Below are 23846 nucleotides of genomic sequence, written 5' to 3'. Positions count from 1 at the left end.
TATAACGACAACCATTTATAATTTTTTATGTTAAACAATTTTAATACATATGATTTTAATTTGATTACATGCGATAACTATAATATATTTATCATATTTTTTAAATTATTATATAATTTTCAATATACATATATCACACATCATATTTTATTATTTTAAAAAAAATGTATTGGTGTGTTGGGTATGAATACATATCATATCCAATACACATATCGTATTTGTGTATGTTAGTTTAAATCTATTTTAAATTTTAGAACTTTCCCAACTTTTCAATTGCTGGATAATGAAATATTTATTAATTTTTAATTTTTATTTAGAGTTATTTATTAAGTAGTTGTTGTTGTATTTTGTTTGAAATAGATTAATAAGATTTATTAAACACTTTATTTAGTTTATTTTATACATTAAATCAAATTTTGTAATTTTATTAGAATTAACAAATAAATGCGTCTTTATGATATTGTATAAATTTGTCTAAATTTTATTATATAATTAATAACTTTTTTTACACTTTATCATTTATTTGTTTAATATATTTCAAACTTAATACATTATGTTATATTTAACCATTATAAAAAAAAAAATAATATTTTTTATTAATATATATATATATATATATTGATAATATTTTATTTATTATTTTAATTATTATTGTTTTAATTCAAAATATAATATATAAAATTTATTTTTACTATTAAATATTAAATATGATTATTGCACGGTTAAAGACATTTTCTCCTCCACCATTATTTCAATACGAAAGAAACCTGTTGGGTGATGAAATGACTAGGCTGTCCAAATGGCCGTGATAAGAGTTTTTCTTCATGCACCCCCAATTTTTCTTCCTAGACCCCAACGTTTTTATAATTCTGCTACTACCCTTTTGGTTTGTAGTTACCGGTTTTCAGAAATCGAAGTTATTGGCTTTCAGAGTCCGGTTTTATCGATTTTTAAGATACGAACAGTGACGAAACATGAATAAAAATTTTAGGAGTGTCAAATTTAATTTTTTTATATATAAATCAATTTTTTAGTTAAATAAAAAATTCTTCATTTTCTTTACTTAAACCATTTTCGTAGAGTAATTCACATATGCACTTTTCAATTTCTAATATTTCTAATCATAATCATTGAATTCACGCAATAAAGGTATTCTAATTTCTATTCCAAATCAAGGTTATCTAACTAATTCATTATGTCTAGCAGAATTTGTAATGCAACCCAAGATATATCCATCAAATTTTCCATTTCGGCAGAAAATACAACAACCTTTAAATTTCACAATTTAAGGTTGTACTAATTTGAGTAAAAATATAATTAAGGTTCATGCCAGTTTGAAAAAAGAATTCCTAAAATCATAACTAGGGTTCATACTAATTTGGGTAAAACTTAATTGAGAAGAAATATCATAGGAGAATCATAAATTTAAGATACATAAATCATAAATTTACCGATTTTCAGAATCCAGTGTTATCGACTTTCAGAAACCGGTATTATCAACTTTCAGAAATCGGAGTACCGAATTTCATTCTTGAGGTGCGGGGTACAGATATATTTATTTTATAATTTATTTTTATTTTTTGAAGGATATAATGATCTTCACAATCAAACTTGGAGGTGCAGGAAGAAACATCGGGGGTGCAGGAAGAAAAACCCCCGTAATAATGATGGTGGCCCACTGAGTCCCCAAGTTGGATCACCCTCATTTTTTAACCTCCATATTGGATCGGAGCTCCGATCCACCTGTAATGAATCCTTGTTCTGGTCGCTGTCCAGTACGAAGCCAAGTGATTCGTGCGATGACTATGGCTGGAAGGAGGTTACTTGCCTTTGCTTGTTCCTCTTCAACCCCTTTTTCTCCATCTCAATCCAAATCTAAACTTCCAACGTATTTTCGCTCCTCCTCGACATTCCTCCGGTTTTTCTGCTCCTCCAGGTGAATCATCATCACATATATTCCTTAATGTATTTTCTGTTTCTTCTTTTCAATAATTGATTATATTTTACAGTTGTCTTGTGTTTCAAGATTAGAGGATGCTTCTTTTGATGATAAATTTCTTAAATGGCATAATGGTGGTGGCATTTTCCATGAGTCAGCTTGCATTGACTCCACAGCACTTGTAGAGGTTGGCGCTGTAGTTCATTCAGAATCTGTTGTTGGTCCAAATGTTCGTATAGGTTCTGGAACTATTGTTGGGCCTTCTGTTACCATTGCTCATTCAACAAAGATAGGGTACAGGTTCCTTTTTCTGTGTCACAAACCTATGCAACTTTGTCTCATCAGTATCATTGTTTGATAATCGAGTCATTTTCGCTTTAACCTCTATATTTGCTTGGTTGCTTCTCTTAAATATTGCTTCTAGCCTTTAATTTGTAATAGACTTGGATGCTTGTTTAGCTATTACTTGGTAGATTTGCACTCTACACTCGAAGCATATGTCAATATGTTGTTATAGAAGGTAGAAGTTGACTGTTAAAAGTACTAATATGATGCTACTGTTGGTTTGATCTATAAAGTATAAACTGCTTTCATTATGTTCTGACTTGGAACATCATGATTTGAAATGATTGGTAAAGGTTATATATTTATAATTAAAATTAGAAAAATGCTCTCTTCCTTTATAGAGGTTCATGTCCGTGCTTACGTTTAACCACTTGTATATGGATTTTTAAATCACACTTATGTTGGTCATATCTGATGCAAAACAATTTGTATTTGTAATACTGATGTGGTTTGATACTTGTATACTTTTCCAGGTATAATGTCGCACTTAGTAATTGCTGTATAGGTGATTCGTGTGTAGTCCATAATGGCGTCTGCATTGGTCAAGATGGTAAAGCTGGATTTCTTAACCTCCTTGTCTGTACACTTTGAGAAAGAATAACAGTCCTAGTATGAACCTCACCGCATTGCATGAAACAATTATAAGCTATAATATATTTAGTTCAGAGATATTTTACCTTTTTCCCCTGGATGATGCTGAATTTTTTGAATAGCTGATACATGCATATTTTAAGTAAGCTAATTTAATGTGGGACATGTCTCTCGTTAGATCAGTTTATATGTGATGATATTGATGTATTTGACATGTAGGATTTGGATTTTATGTGGATGATGACGGTAATATGAGAAAAAAGCCTCAGGTTGGTTGTAAGTCAATCTTACTGTAAATTGATTTTCAATTCTGTATGTTGACAAGGGCTTTCTAAAACTATATTCTTGTATATCTAATATTCACCTTGCTTAGTTTGACCTAGACACAATAATTAATTTGGCTTTTTGTTGCCAAATCTGTCAGACATTGAATGTAATAATAGGGAACGATGTGGAAATTGGTTCAAATACATGCATTGACAGAGGCAGGTTAGTGATTTCACGATTTTATTTTTTGCTTAATCATGTGACAAATGTGTTCTGTTTTTTTTTCTCCACTTGCTTTATTTCTAATTTTATCCACTCTTTGTTTATGCAGCTGGCGAGACACAGTTGTTGGAGACAATTCAAAGATAGATAATTTAGTTCAGGTTAACATTTAGGTTTTTCTTAATTATGAATTGAACGAACAAGAATTTCTCTTTTGTTCTGATTGGTTCTGCAGATTGGCCATAATGTAGTAATTGGGAAGAATTGTTTGCTTTGTGGACAAGTTGGGATTGCAGGTTCAGCAACGTATGTTATCTTCATTCATTTTTTGTTTTGCCCTTTGGTTTTGTTGTGGTTAAATTAATTTTGTATTGGAATTAAATTTCTACATGAGGCTTTTGAATTTATTCTGAGTTACAAATTTGGTACTCTGGTGTGTTCAGCATAGGAGATTATGTGACTATGGGAGGAAGGGTAGCAGTGCGAGATCATGTATCTATCATATCAAAGGTATGTATTTGTTTCATGATCTTACAAGGCTAACCTCTCATAGCCTCGGTGCATTGAGGATGGCTTATGATTATTTATTAGTGAATGAATACATGAACATCAGGTGTATGTTATGAGACCAATTATATCCTCAATCAATTAGCTAGATATATCTGATCACGCAGCATTTGCAGGTTCGGCTTGCAGCTGCAAGTTGTGTCACCAAGGACATCAAAGAACCTGGGGACTATGGTGGCTTTCCAGCTGTAATGATTTAACACTCATTTCTGAAGCTTAGAATATGGTATGCTTATTTCCTGTTCGGTATATATAAAAATTACCTCTTTTGCTGCTTTACAGGTTCCAATTAACCAATGGCGCAGGCAAGTTGCCAGTAGATGTCAGACTCGGGTGATGAGCCCTTGAAGTCGGCAAATGATATTTTGATAGGTAGTCAGTGGAGTTTGAATACTCTCCTCCCGAAGAACTTTTGGTGCTGTGATTTCGGATAGATTTTTGTTCATTTGGAGAACTGCAAGGTTACTTAAAATAAATACTGAAATCAATATGTAGTTTCATTAACACACCATTACATGAATACATATTACTAGAGATTTAAACATGTACAAGTACCTAATACTTTGTTTTCTGTCTCAAGTATACTACTACAGATACTATGATCTAGAGAAAACCTTACTTCTACTTAACCACATCAATCCCAAACCCATCAGATACTAAAGTTGTTCTTGTTTCTGCTAAAACCCGCGGTGGAAGCAAGCATCTTGTAGGATCAGTGCCAAATTTTGGACTTTCCTAGTTTGTTGGAATTGCGGTGAAGTGGGTACTTTTTCTTCTTCCGTGAGAGCTTCCCATTGGATTCAATTGGTAGAATACCTTTGAGGTGTAACCCGTGGAACTTGCTCTTAATTCCCCATGTTCTGTATCGATATTTTGTCATCAAAGCCACTTTTAACTCTGCGGTTGCGTTTGAGATAGCATTCAAGAGAGGCTTGAATGGTCGAGGTTTTGCATTAACAGTGTTAGATACATCCCGGGTGTTGCTAGTTTGTTGATGGAAAGCATCAATAGTTGTCTGCCCCACCTCATCCTCTTGCTCCCCATATAAGAAACTTAATATTGTGTCATCATAGTAAATGCTTGAGTCTTTGTTGGAGTTTTCTATTTCAAGATTGTAGAAGATGGTACCATTTTCATTTGAATTGGAGGGCTGCTCTACGGAGATGAACAGAATGGAGTAGGAGGGACTCTTGGGTCTTATGGCCAGCCATAAGAACAGAACAATAAGGCCTAACAGGCCCATCACTTTTAAAATCCATTTGTAGAAACTCTTGTCTTCACACATCCTTCAGAAAAATGTCTGATTGTTAATTTTCATTAGATTGGTGAATGGTGCAGCAGGTTATTGTAGTTAAAGGATGTGAAAGGGTTGGCATGTGCTGTTGAAGTATGAATGAGGGAAGAATATATGCATTTCTTAAACATGACTAATAGGTCCCAGAGAAATTGTTCTGAACACCCTTCGTCTGATGAATGTGTCCAAATCAAACCAGAAGATTATTAGCTTTGTCTAATGTGTTTAGTGTGTTTGGTTTCACCTCGTTTGACGTGTAATTATTTTTTCAACATAAAATAATGTTATGTTTGATTTTAGAATTGATTTTGAACAATATTATTCAAATAATCGATTCTTCTAAAATTAATTTTTCAACCCAAACACACTCGTTTTGTGTTGATTTTATCTTTTGATTACTTCCGATTATTGTTATCGGCAGTGTACCTTACAAGAAGCATGATATATTACTCTGCACAATATCAGGTCCATGTGTAATAGTAAACCTGAGAAAAATATAGGTAAGAATATGAAATAAAAAGAAAAAATTGCAAAAGTAGTATTGATGATCAATTATGAAAAATAACTTGATTAACATGTAATAAGGATGATGATAATTAGATATATATTATATTGATAATTAGCACATTTTTCATATATTAATAGGATTTTTTTTTTCTCACTTAGGTTCACGCTGCTAAACAATTCCTATTTTTACAGGAAAAGTATTTGTGTGGTGCTCTTAAAATGTTGGACAGTGTTAATCATTATTTTGTATGATAAATAATTTATACTAATATTGTGCATAAGAAAGTTGTTTTTTTTTTAAATTTTTTTCTCAATTAAAAATTTCTAAATTTATCAAAAATTTAAAACATAATAAATATAATTAAATCTAAATTATATTAAATATTAAAATATGTCTGAGGATGTGGTTGATATGTACTTATTGTTTTTACTTACACTCCTAGATAGTTAATATTGAAAATTTTTATCAAAGTTTAAGACAATATCATATAATGATCACAAAATCCAGTTTATTTGTCATTTCTATATTAATTATTATATTTATTATTTATAATAAATTGGTAATAAGACACAAGATTAATTACTTGTATTTCTTCATATATTTACCTTATTTACTTGTTAAGTATAAGATTTAAAAAGTGAGTAAATTAAATTGTTTAGAACATGTGTTTATATTATAAATAAATAGTTTTGAGGTATATGTTTGTACTAAAATAAATTAATGATACTTATGATAGAATTGTGGAGATAGATTCCACTTAATTAATAAAATTTCAAGTTAGTTTAACCTATTTTTTATAACCTAAATTTTTATTGATCCGAAACCTATGGATTTGTGAATTAGAGTTTATTTATTTATTTATTTATTTATTATTATTATTATTTAAAAATAAAAAAAAATTATAAACTTAATCTTACACAACTGTTGTTAATATTTTATGTATATTGGTTTCGGTTTTTAATTTATAACAATTATTTATTATTAAACTTAATACATTTTATTTATTTTATTATTTTCTTAAATACAAAGAACATTCAATTTGTATTTTTTTAATCTTATTTTATAGTAATTAGAAAAAAGTTATTTTCTTGTAGTGTAAAAGAATATTTTTAATAAACTATTTAAATAATTTTAAATTTCAAGTATGGACAGGTCGAATCTCACTTGATTTTCATTCCAGAAGTTATTAATCAAAACGACATAAAGGAAATATTCGCGGAACTATATTTTTATTAAAATTATTATTATAGCTAATGATAATATACATGATAATAAAGAATAATAAAATTATAATTATAAAATTAAATATAAATAAATTTTATAAAATTATAATTATAAAATTAAATATAAATAAATTTTATTATAAATAAATTTTTTTATTTAATTTTAATTATAAATAATTTTTTTATTTTGAAAAAATAACTAATATAAAAAACAATGAAAAATAGTAAAAATTTAAAAAAATAATTATTTATTAAAAATAAAATTAAAAAAATATGTAAACAAAAATATAAAATTCCTATGATAATAATACAGATAATATAAATAACATAATAATTGAATATAAAGTAAAAATGAAATACATTAATGTGACATTCCGAAATAACACAATAATTTTTTTTTCACACTATACAAGTATGAAAAAACACAACTTACAATATACAAACACCTTAACAATTGTTTTTAATTTACTGCCTAGTAAACTTAACAAGTTATTATAAATTTATATGTATATACATTTTAGTATATTTATTTATGCAATAGCATCATCATAAACTGACATCTTTAATAAATATGTATCAGATTTATATAATAGGTATCTATTTAGATCTATAGTACTGTAGCTTGTTTTGTCAATTAATTATTGAATAATTTTATTGATATAAAATGCTATACTACATATGTTTTTGTGTATTATAAAATAATTTTTTTATATATAAATTAAAATGAACTTGTGTTTAGATTAAAATATCTTTAAAGATTGTTTTTATCTATTTTTATTTTTATTTTTAATTAAACTTAATATTTAAAAATTATCAAGGAAAAAACTTGTTTCATATCATCAATAATCATCTATAACTATATATAAAGGGATTCCCTCATTTGTGTCTACATTTCATAATTCCAACCTTACCCTTTACAATTTAATTATTTATTAAATTTTTAAAAATTAACGGTTACTTCTACAAGTCTTTATAAAACTACTTACTTATCTCCTTCTTCTTTTTTCTCATATATTCATCAACAGTTATTTTTCTCATATTTCCTCCCTACATTTCACTTTACATTTCACTTTAATTTTTATAAATATACTTTTATTTTGTTTATTAACTTAATAACATTACAATATCATTAATTATTAATATAATTCAAAAAATACGTACACAGACGCGATAGCGCATGTGTTTATGCTAGTAAATATAAAATATAATTAAATAATTTAATTCAAAACATTGTTAATTATGATTTAAATGTATAATACTTTTTGTTACATGTTTAAATATATAAAATAAAACACATTGCACTGAGTATAATACTTGTAAAATTTATATTTCCAAATATTTTTCACGGTATTTAATTATCTGAGGGACACAATTAACCTCATCCATATCATTCTCGAAAAGTTTATTCTTATATTATAAATTCATATTTCAATATAATATTATATTTTTCTAAAAAAATATTAAAATTTAGTTTAAATGTTTATAAATAAAAGAAAGTGATAGTCAATTATATAAAATATATAATTAAAAAAATGTAAAATACAAAATCTATATGATGGTGGACTAAATTTGAGAATTAAACAAATTTAATTTATCTGTCTCTTCTTTGGATAAGATGTATAAGAGACCAAGTCATCAGTATTCTTATGTCTATCATAATTAATTATCTTTTATAATTTTATAATTACTAAGTCATAAATGCTAAATAAAAAATAATACATTTTAGTTTATTAACGTTGTATGTTATTAAACTCATGAACTAAAAGTTAGGATTAGTTTAATACGAAATTAAGAAAAACCATAAGAAATTAGTAATTGACTAAATGGCATGACACTTGAAAAAACTTGAAAAAACAGAGAACAGAAAAAGCCTCAAACCAAACCCAATATCATGGCTCTCATGCTCTCTCTCTGTCTCTCATACACACATTTCTTTCTGTCTTCCCAATCCTTCTAAGCACAACACACACTTTCTTCTTTCTTTCTCTCTCTCTGCCATTTTCTCTGTTCTTCTCATTTCCATCACAAAAGAGGACCCATTCTTCAAGATGAAGAACACGCCACGTTAGTCTCTGTAAGTGGCTTTTCTTTTCTTGCTTAATTAATTATTGGGTTTTTCGTTTCCCTAACCAATGGAATGGGTTAATCGAGTGCAGAGTTATGGTTCACGGGGCCATTTTCTAATTGGTGTTTATTAAGTACTATCTCTTATTTTATTAATAATAATAATATACACTTTTGACTTCAATCAGGTATATCCTGTGCTCTCTCCCAATCCCTACGCAAGAACATACTTACTCCTTCAATTTTCTTTCTTCTCTTGGGAAACTGATGGAGATGGCGGAAATCCCGAAGTTGGTAAGAATAGGTTTACTTCTTCTCTGTTCAATCTTATTCATTTCTAACACTTCCATTCTACTAACTTTGCATTCCGTTTCTCTCAGGATTTGTCATCGTCTTGTTCCCAGGATTTGATTTCGGAAGAAAAGAACAGAGGAAGCGCGATTTTATCTTCCGATCACATAAACGCATTTCAGTACAGTGCCGAGAAAAGCGATAGCTTTGTGATTGATATGGATGCCTTTTCTTCCGCCAACCACAAAGATCCCACCAATGCAAATTCGAAAATTACGGTATCTCTCATCTCTCAAAAACACCTTAATTTACACTTCTTTTATTTCTTGAACTTCAACTTAGGTACAAAACAGGGGGTGTTCTGTTTGTTGCTGGAACTTATAATAGTGCATAATTTAAAGCCAGAAAGATGATTTGTTGTGCAACTTTGGAATAAACAGTGGCATTATTACCAATTGAAGTGAGAGGGAAAAAGAATAACAACACGCTATCAATGACCCATTAAACTTTTGCGGCCATAGGATAGGATGAATGTCTCTCTCAACCATTATTTAGCTTCTAGTTTAGTTTAACCATTTTCACTTTATTGTGCCCTGTGATTCGTTTATTTGCATCATCTCTAATAAAGGAAAGGGATAAAATCAAAAATTTTGAAAAGAAGAGAAGTTTCTTCTCCGAATTTGATGTTGATGTATGCAGTTGGTAACTGCATCTTCTTATCCCTAACGTTTGTAATTTTGAGAGTTGTGGTCTCTTTATTTCTTTTAGCCTGTTACTGGTTTTGACTAGACAGTTTATTTAAGAAATAAAAAAATAATGTGTGATATTTGATAGGAAGGAACGTGATGAAAAAATAATTTTAAAAATATTTTTTATTTATTTATCTATTTCTTATTTTATAATAAATTAATTTAAATATAAAAATTTTAAAACATTTTTTTTCTGTTTCTCATCTCCTTTTAGTTTACTAAACAACTCAACATTCTTGATCTATTTTTCCTTTTTGATTTTTGATTTTTATCCTTTTCCATTTCTATTTTCTTATAGTCAATGATATTGTTTAAGTACCAGATTAATAAATATTTTCTTAGAAAAATAATGCTGAAATTATTGAAATTACCGCTTAAAGTATTAATAATATATTTTAATTTTAATTAATAATTTAATTTTTTTTTATTAAATTGATATCAATATAATTTGAATGTCAAAATTTAGAAATATGTATGTTAAATCAGAAGTGTTCCAATAAAAAAACAAAACTGACTTATTTAAAAAAATATTACGATTCAAAATAATATAAAAATAATCATAAGTTAAAATATAGAAATCAATTTAGTATATGTTCTTGCATTTAGATAATTAATATCCTCATGAGTTAGAATTTAAGAAACATACTATACATCTTCATGGAATAAATACTTTTTTTAACAGAATATCTTCATTTTTTTAACTAAAGATCTTTGGTCCGTTGTTTAATAGTTTTAACAAAAACCAGTATTAAATAAGAATTACCAAAAACGCTTTCTTCACTCATTCAGTTCCATATAAATGGTATGAAAACAATGGGTCCCACCTAAAATACTTTCATTCAAATCTCTATCTTGGCATGCCATGTAACCAAAAGGAAAGAAGGACACTTACTTTTTTATTTCTCGCATAATATGCATATGGAACGAACTATCTTCTGAACACCACTTCTGCAATGGTTTTACTTTTAAATTTAGATTATTTTAATATTTTATTGTTTGAACTCTCAAAAAAGTTGCAGAGGAGTCTTTCCAGGAAGGGATCCCTGCGTTTAGGTGACAGGAAGGTGAATAGCAGTGCCACACTTTATGAAAAGGATACCATATGCTCTCCAAAAGGTCACATTGCTCTTCCAAAAATCACATTCTTATTCATCTTATTATTTTACTCAATTTTAGATATAGTAAAATCCATATTCTTTATTAACGTAGATTGAATGATCCCATCACTAAGGATTTGTTTTTATTTCCATTTGCTGTGTATCTTTGGTCGAAGAGAATTTTAATACAATTATCTACACGTTTGTTTGTTTCCATTATCTGGCCCTATGGACGTGGCTCATTAGTATAGAATCTGGATTTTTTTATAAGTAGGACACAGGTGACATATTGAAATGTCTCCTCCATACCTTAGTTTATCCACGTAAAGGATATATTATATTTCATTACCTAGCTGTACCTATGTCATGACAAGATGGGTGTCCCCTGATTGTTAAGTCTTTGCTGAATTATGATGTGTATAATTATTCTTTAAGTCATTATAACTAGGTTTTGGACTCACATTCAAACACAAATGTGACCTCACGGTGATAAGTGGAACTGTAAATTAAGTTTTATGAGGATGTTGCAATTGCTTGGCCTGGTTGCTGTTCACTGGTAGTTGAAGATTCGTTAGAATGGTTTTATTTTTATCTTTTTTCAGAATGCCTATTTCAAAGGGCTACCCACTCCGTGAACCTGTCACTGTAATGGAACGGAACATTTTGACTGTGTGAAATGGAGTCCTTGGTCAATCCTAGTAGAACTGAAAGGGAAATTGGTTAGGGGGAATCAATTTGGTACAAGTACAATACAATGGCATGTTTGTTGTTTATAGGTACCCCACATTTGGGGCCCCAAGAGTTGGCATTATGTGAAGTTTGAACAACTTAGGAGCTAACAAATCCTTATACTAATTATGGTTGTGGTTATCATTGATCTGTATAGGTACACTTGTTGGGCCTTGCACGCTCGAAAAGACAGCGGGGATGTCATTAGGATCAATGGATCATTCTATCAACCCACTTGTTTATCAGCAGATTACTATGACAACCAACAACATCATTGGCAACCCCACAGAAAACAAATGTAGTATAACTCGGAGAAATAGTTTCAGAAGACCTTCTTCATGGGCCCTTGATCCTAAAAGGGTTCTCCTTTTCTTTGCCACCTTGTATGATTCAACTCCCTTATTTTAATATTTATTTAACAGATCAATTACCTTGGCTTCTACTTTGTCTTTTGCCGTGAATTGCTCAGTTGATGGATGCTTGAAATTGCAGGTCTAGCATGGGAACAATGTTGCTGATATACTTCATTCTCAGCAGCAGTAAGCAAAGTGCAGATGAATATGGGGGGTGATTGGAAGCAGTGACTGAAAATACCTCTAATCAGGGAAACAATCGGAAAGAAAGAAAGGACAAAAGACAAAACTTAGGAGTTAAAAAAAGGAAGAACACAAAAGTGCAGGAGTAGCAAAAGCTAACCTAATTTCAGCCAAGTCAGTTAAAATCTGCTTTTGAAACTACAGACAGAGGATAAATACAAAGACATAATTTACTTGACCGAGTGAAGGAATCTTCGATTTTTTTAATGTAAAGGGAAGACAATCGATCACATGGAGGACATGGCTCTTAATAGTTTGTGTGTTGCGTGATCGTAGGGCTTGGTGGATGATCATAGAGTCACATTTTACTATTTCTTGCTCCCCTCTATCTTTCTGTTCTGGTTGGCTCTTATATTTATATATTTCTAGTTGCTTAAAATCAATACTAACACAAATGTTAACAAAATCCTAGTTATTTTTTGTTCGTCAATGCATAAAACTAATTATTGTAATTTGGAAGTAGTAGATGACCAGAAAAGGCGCATTTGTTAGTTGGGGTGCGTGTTATCTCCCAACAAAGAATAATGAGCACTCTGAGAGATTCAAAGTGTTATGAAACTGGTCAATATTCACCGTGTGATGTAGATTGATATGACAAGTAAAATACGCATGGCTCCACAAGGAGTGGTAGAAAACGGAGAACTATAGTGCATTCAACGTTGTACTTCGACATAAGTGGAGCTTGCACTTATGCTTGTGCTCATCTTTCATTACTCCATATTTATTCTATATCCTACCATTAATTAAATCTTTTAGGATAATGATACTTTAACATACTTCTTTTTATTTATTTTTAACCCATAATTTCAATCATCATTAAATCATTACATTACGAAAAAAAATACCAATAAATAATCTAATCATAATTGAAATAATAAATTAGAAGTGAATAAAAAAATGGATTCAAATATTATTATCTATTTACATAAGCAACTCAAAAGGTTAAAGTAACGTGAACTTGGCAAAAATAAGTGGCCTAACAGGATTGTGGGCTATATAATCCATCCATATCTCCTCAAAATCATGTTATTGGGCCAATCGTATTAAAATCAACCTATTGGGCTCACCTATTAACAAAACGTCGTTTACTTTCTACACCCCTCAATTTCTTCGCCCATCCTGCAAATTTTCCAAATAACAATTTCACCCTCGGGAAAATTGATTTCCAGAATGTACATTTCGAAAACTTTTAAGAGCATTTGCCTTTATACGCTTTGCATCCTAACCTTTTTCTTTAACATATGTATAAATAGATCTTATTGAGGATCAAAAACAAAACTTGTCATTAAAGTATACTACCTTACTTTTCATAGCAAATGTTATACGAAAACTACTTAATACTGATTTGTGTTATGGAGACCACTCCTTTAAATAACATATTTTCTTGAATTTAGTGAGCAAGTTCAATCAATTTAAACCAAACCTTTTATAACACTTTTTTTTATCAACTTTTGAACATTTTAAAAGACAAAAGTAAAGACTCCAAATGGAGTGTCAAAACTAATAGTGTGATTAATCATATATAATATATTTAAGCCTAACTCAATCTCACAAAACCGACTTGTAAGGTGAGGTTTGCACCTAAGATAGGCTCTAACTTGGCTTTGGCTCTATACCATGTTAGAAGTGGACTTTAAGCTTAACTCAACTCCACAAAATCGGCTTGTAAAGTGAGGTTTGCACCTCACTTATATATATATTATAAATTGGCCTTATCTATAGTCGATGTGGAACTTCCAAAAGAAAATAATATTAAATGACTTTATCTCGTGGTCACTTATATATTATGAATTGGCCTTATCTCTAGTCAATGTGGAACTTCTAACAAAAAATTACATTAGATGACTTTATCTTGTGGTAGGATGAGAACTATTTAAGAGAGTAAAATAGTGAAATATGTTATTTGATAAATAATTTTAGAATAAATTAAAATTTTGAATAAGGGTGAGAGTATTTTTATTATTTAAATTGTATAATTTTAATTCTTAATTTTTTTTCCTATACTCTCACATTTATGTTTCTTCTCTTACATTAAATATATTTAAAACTATTTAGTATTCAATGAAAATCAATTTATAAGTATAAATTTAATTTTTATAATAATAGAAATTGTAATGCTCTATCTAGATTGAGAATTTTAGATGTAAAAAGTTTGAATTAATTTATTAAAAAATTTTAAATAAATAAATTTTAAATAAGTGAAATTTAAACTCTTATCTTTTCTTGTAATTTTATCGAGAAAAAGAAATCCATTAAAGGTTATATGTAAAATTCATCTGCAATTACTAAGTTTTGTTAATAGGCCCAATGATTGAAACAACGAATAACACGTATTAATTTGCATATATAAATAGAGTTATCAAAATATTTAGGTTAAGTATGATTTTAATATTTGAACTTTAATCTAAAATTGGAATTCGTTTCTGTATGAAATTTTGATATATTTTGGTCTTTAAACTTTATAAATAAATGAATATAGTTTTTTTAACCCAATTATGTTAACATTTTTTTGACGTGTCGAACGCTTTTCTTGATAATATTGGAGTTTTTTACACTGTTTGACACATTATTGATTCAATATCTACTAAAAAATGCGTTCAACTCCTCAAAACAAGTTAACATAATTGAGTTAAAAGGACTATATTCATTCATTTTTAAAGTTTAGGGATCAAAATGTATTGAAGTTTCGGATAAGGTCGAATTTCAATTTTGGATTAAAGTTTAAGGACTAAAAACATACTTGACCAAAATATTTAATTAAATTTTATGTTCTTTATATAATTAAGTGTTTTTAATTTTTATTAATAAACACTCTCTTATATTTTTTTAATTGAGTATATTATATTTGATTGTATTATTAATTAGGAAAATGATATCTTAACAAAGTTTTTCATACAAACTTTTTGACAAACTACTAATTTGAGTAAAAAAATATTATTTTATTACTTTATTTTGGTTAAAAAATAAAAAGTAATATATTTTAATTCTATTTAAAGAAAGTTTGTCAACTTTGTCAAAATACTTTTTCTCAAAAGATCATTTTCCTATTAATTATTATTTTGCAGTTTCAGTGTGTCCCTCCATTGAAATACATGGTTAGTTAATATTCCATGAAGGGGAATGGGAACGTAAAATAAATGGAAATGGTAATATATATAAATCACAGCAGACACAATGAGACAGCATCAAACATGCAGACCGAAACCAGCTACGATGTTTAAACCTCTCTCTTTCATAAACATTCTTAATGTGCAAGAAACCTAGGCAGACCTATTTTGGAACCCAACTTCTGAACATCATCCCGAACTTGTTTCCTGTACTCACGAAAGCTGAATTTCCTGTAAATACATGGCTCTCTGCAACTCTCTATCACAGTGTCATTTGAAGGGCACAAGAAATACGCCATAGAGAACCTCTCCAGTTTCGGGTTGGTCATCACTCGATGCTCAACGCTCTTGTACACACCGTTGCTCCATGCCTGGAACAAGTCGCCGATGTTGATTATAAGCGCATCGGGGTTTGGTTTAACAGCGATCCATTTCTTGTCTTTCACCAATTGCAAACCCCCAACCTCATCCTGATACAGTATGGTCAGAAAGTCACTATCCGTGTGTGGCATCAGACCGTGAATCCCAAAAGCAGTAGGGCACGGAGGATATCGATTCAGTCGGAGATAGCATGTGTTGGGCAAACAATTCTCCTTAAAGAACCTTGACTTCTCACCCATTTTCTCCGCCAGTATGTCGGCTAATGTTTCTGCAAGCCTCGAAACCCTTGTCGCAAACTCTTCAATTCTCCAACTGCACAAATAAATTCATTTATTACTGTTGTTCCAACGCTGTTCGTCGAGTCCAGATTTTTGACTGAATTTTTTGGTGCCGTTATCTATTCAACATTAATATTAAAAATAAATTGTGTTGATACTTTAAATATTTTTTTAACATATTTTAAAATATTAAAATGAGTGATAATCGGTGCATTACGAAAACAAGATAGAGGTGCAGCACAAAAAATTCAAAAAAAAATCCAAATTCGCTGTCGTTTCCATCACTGTAGAGTTTTCGGCTACACCTCATCGGTCAGGGAACCATAAAAGTAGCAACCATGTGCACATATATCAAAATTCAAGGAACAAAGCAATGTCTGCGTCATGTGGATTTACATTCTACATAATTATAAAAATGCATGCAGCTACTCATTAATAACAGTAATAAAAAGCAAGTCAACACACGACACAACTCAACAGCTTGTTAATTTTTCTATCTACAGAAGAAAGTTCTGAAATTTACATATTTGCATTGATATAGAAGGGAAGCAAGAATAAGATGAATGTACCTGAGAGAGTTTGATCCAGATGATCCTAGTATATCAGAAAGAGGAATATGAAAGGCTTCGGACCAAGATAACTGTCTGATGCAGGTGGCAGTGGGTGCTCCCCAACGGTAGCTTCCGGCGGAGAAGTTCAAGAACTTCTCCTCTTTGCTCTTCTTTTCAAAGGGTTGTCTGAACACTTTCTCTTGCTCACATCTCAACCTGCTGAAAATATGGCTGCAAATACCATGGTTCACCACCTGGAAGAAACCCCACTCCTGTGAAGCCCTAGCGATGTGGGACTTGCACTCTTCCCTCAAAGTCTCGTCACGGTCCTCTAAGAGGCTGAGATCGATGACCGGAAGCTCGCATTCCTCGGCGGCCACCACGACATCGCTGTCGAAACCATTATTCTCTTGAATGGTGTTTCGGGTCTTGTCAAATAGGATCTTGTATGCTTCGTGAAAGGGTGGGTCCGAAACGGAGTCCATATTCTGATAGAAAAATGGTGAGGAGGGGATGTCAAAGGAAAAGTAAACTAGTGGAGGCTTTCTCCGATGAACACCAAAAACAGATAAAGACACGTCGTTTTTTGTTGCTTTCTACTTTTCTCTTTATTTCGCCTTCGATCAAAACGCTTTACACTTTGGAGACAAAGCAAACCTTCATGTCTTTTTCTTCAGACAGATCCATTCCCTTCCTTTATTCTTATGTCTTCTCTTTCACACTGCTAAATTCTAACTTATATATTTATTTTACTGGCTTTATATTTTCTTTTAACAACCCCTATTTTATGAACGTTTTTTCTTCTTCTTTTATTGCTTTTACACATCTTTTTCATGCATGCATATGTCGCTTTCTCTATCTCTCTTTCTCCAGACTAAAAAAAAAACATTATAGTATTTAAAACTGCTTTCATTTTTTTTTTAAAACCCTAGGAATATATTCAATTCAAATGAGCATATGCTCAATTAACTGTTGATGTTAGGACGGTACAAGATTCCTTGCATTTAAAAATTATTGTAAAGTTCTACCGTCATCATCCAAAGGATCTTAATTAAATTCTTTAAGTTAGATTTTATTTTATTATTCAATATAAATGAGTTATTTTTATAACTAAGATTTCATCCTAGAATCTACACTCTCCTTTGGAAGGCCACGGAGACCCACTTATTTATTTATTTATTTATTGGGGTTGGTTATATATCCGAGGCTCTCACTTTAAAAAAATATCTAGGTTTGACAAAATTAAGTGGACCATATATTTTTCCCTAAAACTTCTCGAACAAATTTAAATTAAAGAAATAAAAACCCTTTTAAGAACTTGGTATGTTTTCTGATTTGCATGGTCCAATTTCCAAAAGAGGCAACTACAACGAAACAAACTAATATTTAATGTGTGGTGGCTTGTGGCTAGGAATAAAATATTTGCGTCTCCATGGAAGCGTTAAAAAGAAACTTGGACAAGGCACGGTAACATCAACCTCACTCTTTGTATTTATAATCAATGGATTCGGATTTTTCCATAACATGTTAAAGTTTTTGGCTAATTGCAAATGTCTATATCCTTCGATTATATATTAATTATCGCTCACTCCGATTGGGTTTGTTTATGCATATAAACCAGATAACCCATGTACCACTCTTTATCAATGCCCAAAATATATTAATCCCAATATTAAGAAGAAAACAATGATGACGACGATGATGAAAAGTGTTTTCACATGCATGACGACGTTTAGAGTTTCATGTCATACAAATAACTAAATAAATTGACACTAAAACGCTGAGCGAGAATTTAAACACGTGAATCATAGAAACTTGTTATGTAAATAATTTTGGGAACGTCTCGTTTGCTCTGCTTAGAGTAATATTTAAAAAAACAAAGAGAAAATTAGCAAAAGAGGAAAGAGATACAGAAAAAGGAAGGGTTACTTACAGAAGAAGAAGAAGAATGGTACGTAAGAGTAAATAAAGCTCTGAATCAGTGTGTAAGGAAGAATGTGGTATTGGAAATGGTGGAGGAGCTTATAATTTATAGGCAACAAGTGTATCAATTATTGTGAACATTAATGTGAAGGACATTTAGATGATTGAAAGCCTATGCTGAAGAGAAGACCACGCGGCTCGTGGCTCTATCAGAGAAAATATATCTACTGTCTGCATTTTTTTTTTTTTTTACTTTTTTTTTTCCTTTTAAAGTATAGCAATAGAGAACATGCGAACTCACTTCATTTGAAGAGTACACAAAAAGTAAAGAAACATTCATGAATTGAATGGATCCTGTGTCACAAGTGGTCGACCTGCATGTCCCTGCCCCACCCATTATTTCCTTATTACTTCGTAAAAATGGGGCAGAACACGTTCACACGTAAAAATAAAGGAAACTTACACTTAGAGCTGTCATTGGGTCGGAACTCGCGATCAACTTTGCTCATCACGGGTTTTGATCGGGTTGGATTAAATTTTTTTACAAATTTTAATATAGGTTGATTTTTGATCCGGTTCATCTAGACTCCATATCATCCGGATTGAACCTGTGGTGAGCCGAGTTAGCTCACCAATCCACAAATAAAAGGATTACATAAGTGTTTTTATTAAGTTGGGCTTTACACGTAAATAATTTGTATTTTTTTTATTTTGATTTGTATTTGGATTGTATTAAAGTTTCTTTAGATTTTAATTAGAATTATAATTTAGTTTTGACTGACAAAAATAAAAAAATTGTATTTTTTTTAATTAAGTGAACCCGTGAGCTAACACGTTTAACCCGTCAACCCATGGTGATCGGATCAGGTTCGAATTTTTTTCCCTCGCTAAAAAGTGAACCAGATTAGGTTGACTCACTAAATCATCAATCCATAGTGAATTGAGTCAGGTCAAGCCAGATTACCCATTTTGACAGCTCTACCTACACTCTCTCTGCATGGATAAAAAATAATAGCGTAAACACAAAAACAAATTTAACACCTTTAACCACAGTTAGTTAATCACTGTATTACCGGATAAAAACACTTATTTTACCTAATTAAAAGAGTTCACTGTAAATAAAGTCAATCATTAAAAATTACTCATAACAACCACAATGTTTAAGCTTGTACTTTCTTAGCTTTTGATTTCTTTCAAATTAAAAATATATATGAATAGGAAGACTCACTATCAACTTTCTCTCTCAGTATTTCACCATCTTCATCACACTTTCTCACCAATCAAAATCACTTTTTCTTTCAAAATTTATCATGTGGTAACACAATCCTATTACTTTTTCACACGGTTGACACACGGCTGACACGATGAGAGGAAGCCTATTTTCGGAAACTACATTTGGGTTTTACAATTTTCGTTTCAACTTCAATGTTATAGCGTTGAATTTATGCGATTCAACCTTTTGCATCTTGTAAGTATATAGACAACATTTATATCTGGTCGGGCCACCCAAATACCCCCTTATTATATCTATCATTTTTTTTGTATTTACTTATATATATATATATATATATATATATATATATATATATAAATCATTTTCTCGAGTTTTCTTGAACAATCAATTTTGTTTAGTATATGCCATAAGCAAACATTTCACTTCTAAATTCTATGGCTAAAGTAATTTACAGTTTTTTTCTTTTTTATTTATTTATTGTTAACCTTGTTCCCAGAGCCAAACTGATTTTTAAAATCAATGAGAAGTCAACAGTGTTTCATTATTCTCTAACTATTTGGCTTAGATCTTTTATAATTTTTAGGTGTTTTTTTTTTTTACTATATATAACCTGTGTATCTGGTGTGATAGATGATTAGATGTTGTCAATTTGTTTGAAAATGAAGCCATTTGTCTATTCCTTAATCATGAATTGTCTCTCTTTGATGTAATAGGAGAATAGAGATGGAAAATGAGAGACTCGGAGGAATGAGAACCATACTCTATTCATATTTCGGTGTGTTTGATTTTTACTGTCTGAAATGGAGTTTGCGGGATTTTTGATTGGGTGTAAAAGTTAAGCAAAGAAAATGAACTGACAGAACGGCGCATCTCGGAACTACTCCTATTTTCAAGATAGAATTACCTGAGGAATTAATTTTATTATGTGACTTATTTAAAATATTATGATGGTTCAATCATAATTTAATAAAATATAAAGATTTATTGATTATTATGAAAAGTCGTAATAAAATAAAATAAAGTTCAGTTCAACTTGATGGATGTTAGCTTATAAAAGGATATTAGGGTTCTTTATCTGATCATAATATTCTCTCACAATAAGTCATCAAGAAATAAAGTATGAGAGGAATAACAAAGACAAAAACATAGATTGAAAAAAAGAATTTGGAAAACAAAAATAAAAAAACGCATTATTATTAAATCTCTCATAAATCAAAGTTAGTATTCTATTATAATTTATAAACATGAATGTGTAATTATAACATATGAAAATTATAAATCTTAAGATCCTATAGTAATTTTAATTTTGTATAATAAAATATTATTGCATGAAAATTACAGAATAATTTACACAAAATTCATGTCGGCACACAACAGAGTTTGAGGCAAGGGCATGTGCATGTTCATTGCTTCATGCCTCACCTCCTCCCAAACATCAAAATATCTTTTTAATCGCTTTTCATCATACAGTATAACTGCCTCTATACCTTTATCTCCATCGACAATGACCAGGTATATGTTTCATTTTTTTTTATGGAGAAACCACACCTTTTGCTTCCTCACAAACATGACTGCAATTGGTTACTCACGTTTCCTCGGGAACTTAAATAATATTTCCCCACAGGACCCACCCTCCATCCAGACCCTACGTACCCTCTCAGATAAACATATAATTACCGGTAAAAACGAACATATTCATTGATTCATAATATAAGTTTTGCATACATACACACATATATATATATATATATATATATATATCAAATGTTTTAAATCTATGAGGTGGTAGTAAATCAAGAGTACAAAGAATCATGTATGTTTGGTTTTGATGTATTGAATTTGATCCATAGCCACACATATGAGACCCTATTTATTATATGTAATGATTAATGGTTGATAGAATAGGCCATAACTACCCGAATTCATATTCTTCTCACACAACTATATTCAAGTGAAGGGACAGAACTATGACTATACGAATGTATGTATGAGAATGATTAATGAAGTTGGTGTTTGATAAATAGTTGTGTTTTGTGATGGTGATTGTGTATGATGTTGGAAAGTGCAAGTGGTTCTGTTCTCAACCACAACAAAAGACCCTTCCAGACTATATATATATATATATATATATATATATATATATATATATATATATATATATATATGTGTGTGTGTATGTATGTATACCGACATGTGTATTTTTGTATTAGAACAACAATCTTAATTAAATGCACAAACCATGTGGTGCCCATCCACCTTCTTCAACATTTTTTTTTAATATTATCCATATAATTTCTAAAATATTTTTCATAAAATCAACCAATTTTATGCACAACATGTAGGAAGAGTACTTTCTTTTTATACATTTTGAAAAAAAAAAACGAGAACGAGAATACATTTTCCATCATTTGAGAAAATAGAGAAGTAGAAGAAAATGTTCTGTGAGTTTGATCCTTGTTATACACCAAAAATAGAGAATATGTTTATTTTTTATTAAATTAAAAAAATGAAATAAATAATTGAATACAGATAATGATCCAAAGGATCCAAAGGAACTATTAGAATTCAATTATGAGAAAATTATAGGCCGTACCCGTACTACTATATTAATCTCAAGTTTATTTCTTGTGATCCATCATTATTTAAATATTTTTTCCTTTTAAATAAATTTATTTTAGTTATTTAGTAATCAGCCTTCTTTCTTACATAAATTCATTTATTGTTTTCTTTTAGTTTTTAAGAGTTTCTCTTAAAGATTTTAAAAGAAGAAAGTAATAAGACTAAAACACACAAAAAAAAAAATGCAAACAAGATGGAAAAAACAGGTTTAGTTAAAATAGGTGAGTATAGAAAGAAGGTTAATTTATTTATTTATTATATTATTAATTATTGTAATACAAAAATACGTTTATTGTATATTAGAAACCATAATTCATTATAACCATAAAAAAATCTATATTCGATTATAAATATTTTCTTTCCTGGCTTGACATGAGTGATTATTTCGTCTTGTTGTTTTTGTGTATTTCTTCTTGATTTTACGAGTAGAGAATATTCACGCACTATTATATCGTTTTTCACAATTTTTTCTTCCTTCATTTCTGTCAAACCATCATGTGACCATTTTTCTTTCCTTTCTCACTTTTTTTTTTCTTTTAACAAAGGACTCTTAATCTCTCAATGACATTAACAGAAAGATTAACCTAAATTTGTTTTTGTTTGTCTTTTACAAAAAGAAAAGGTTGAGTCAAATGTCAAATATTTTTTAAAATAAAAAACTCTTAAGGAAATAACTTCATTCTAATTGAATGAATACCCACATATTCTTTTTCTAAACCTTAATGCAATCTAAGAAATTCATTTTTTTAATGTTTAACCGTTTTTTCATTGTTTTATCACCTTTTCTGATAAATAATTTATTAAGAAAAAGTCATACTACCACGAGTTATTGAAATAAGTTAATTTCTTTAATTATGATTTCATGTACTACTAAAATTAATAAAATCCAAACATTAAGTTAAAAAAAAGTGAATGATAAAATGGTGATAAAGTTTGAAGGGAGAGAAACAATGTTGTGATTTCAACTCTCTATACTAGAACTTCAAAGTTATAAAATTAACTTAAAAGATAAGAATTTGAAAGTATTACTTCCTCATTGATAAAAGAAAGTTAAAAACAATTACATGTTTTTTTTTTCATTTTAAATGGCTAAAAAAATCTCACGATGCATGGAAATAGTGGTATAAAGTGATTGGAGCTAGAATAAGAATTCGAAAGTGTTTGACCAAAATTGAATTATAAGAAAAATTTGCTGAAATATTTAAATTATCTTTTTAAACTTTGTGTGAATATATTTAGGAGTTTAAAAATAAAATAAAAGTAAAATATTG

General features: G+C 29.7%; 2 protein-coding genes and 2 pseudogenes across 3 annotated transcripts; 2 read left to right on the top strand and 2 right to left on the bottom strand.

The window, feature by feature from the left end:
• Positions 1–1745: 1745 nt before the first annotated feature.
• Positions 1746–4475, top strand: LOC114169221 (putative UDP-3-O-acylglucosamine N-acyltransferase 2, mitochondrial). The gene is made up of 10 exons (XM_028054275.2): positions 1746–1936; positions 2027–2233; positions 2758–2834; positions 3095–3144; positions 3300–3364; positions 3474–3525; positions 3600–3670; positions 3808–3874; positions 4048–4119; positions 4214–4475. The coding sequence occupies exons 1-10, from the start codon at positions 1749–1751 to the stop codon at positions 4277–4279; spliced, it is 915 nt and encodes a 304-aa protein (XP_027910076.1). The 5' UTR covers positions 1746–1748; the 3' UTR covers positions 4280–4475.
• Positions 4476–4776: 301 nt separating this feature from the next.
• On the bottom strand, positions 4777–5382 carry LOC146888536 (uncharacterized; annotated as a pseudogene).
• A 3412-nt stretch (positions 5383–8794) lies between these two features.
• On the top strand, positions 8795–12934 carry LOC114173056 (uncharacterized; annotated as a pseudogene). Its single transcript, XR_014992602.1, has 6 exons — positions 8795–9030; positions 9209–9314; positions 9401–9589; positions 11074–11176; positions 12044–12269; positions 12379–12934. The product of XR_014992602.1 is annotated as an uncharacterized LOC114173056 (transcript).
• A 2676-nt stretch (positions 12935–15610) lies between these two features.
• On the bottom strand, positions 15611–18733 carry LOC114166434 (gibberellin 2-beta-dioxygenase 8-like). The gene is made up of 2 exons (XM_028051172.2): positions 16818–18733; positions 15611–16282 (listed from the first exon to the last, which is right to left on the bottom strand). The coding sequence occupies exons 1-2, from the start codon at positions 17282–17284 to the stop codon at positions 15727–15729; spliced, it is 1023 nt and encodes a 340-aa protein (XP_027906973.1). The 5' UTR covers positions 17285–18733; the 3' UTR covers positions 15611–15726.
• Between the last annotated feature and the right edge of the window lie 5113 nt (positions 18734–23846).

Source organism: Vigna unguiculata, chromosome 2 (genome assembly GCF_037176805.1).
Source record: "Vigna unguiculata cultivar grain cowpea cultivar isolate G323 ecotype 2 chromosome 2, ASM3717680v1, whole genome shotgun sequence".
NCBI lineage: Eukaryota > Viridiplantae > Streptophyta > Magnoliopsida > Fabales > Fabaceae > Vigna > Vigna unguiculata.
The sequence above is the reverse complement of the archived record's forward strand: the minus strand, read 5'-3'. Positions and strand labels throughout refer to the sequence as shown.

Bases quoted from the DNA above. Each gene is read 5' to 3' on its own strand.
- LOC114169221 (XM_028054275.2), top strand. From the start codon at position 1,749: ATGAATCCTTGTTCTGGTCGCTGTCCAGTACGAAGCCAAGTGATTCGT. The intron at 3,365-3,473 runs GTTAGTGATTTC...TTGTTTATGCAG, and splicing joins ACATGCATTGACAGAGGCAG to CTGGCGAGACACAGTTGTTG. The intron at 3,526-3,599 runs GTTAACATTTAG...TTGGTTCTGCAG, and splicing joins AGATAGATAATTTAGTTCAG to ATTGGCCATAATGTAGTAAT.
- LOC114166434 (XM_028051172.2), bottom strand. From the start codon at position 17,284: ATGGACTCCGTTTCGGACCCACCCTTTCACGAAGCATACAAGATCCTA. The intron at 16,283-16,817 runs GTACATTCATCT...TTATTTGTGCAG, and splicing joins TCTGGATCAAACTCTCTCAG to TTGGAGAATTGAAGAGTTTG.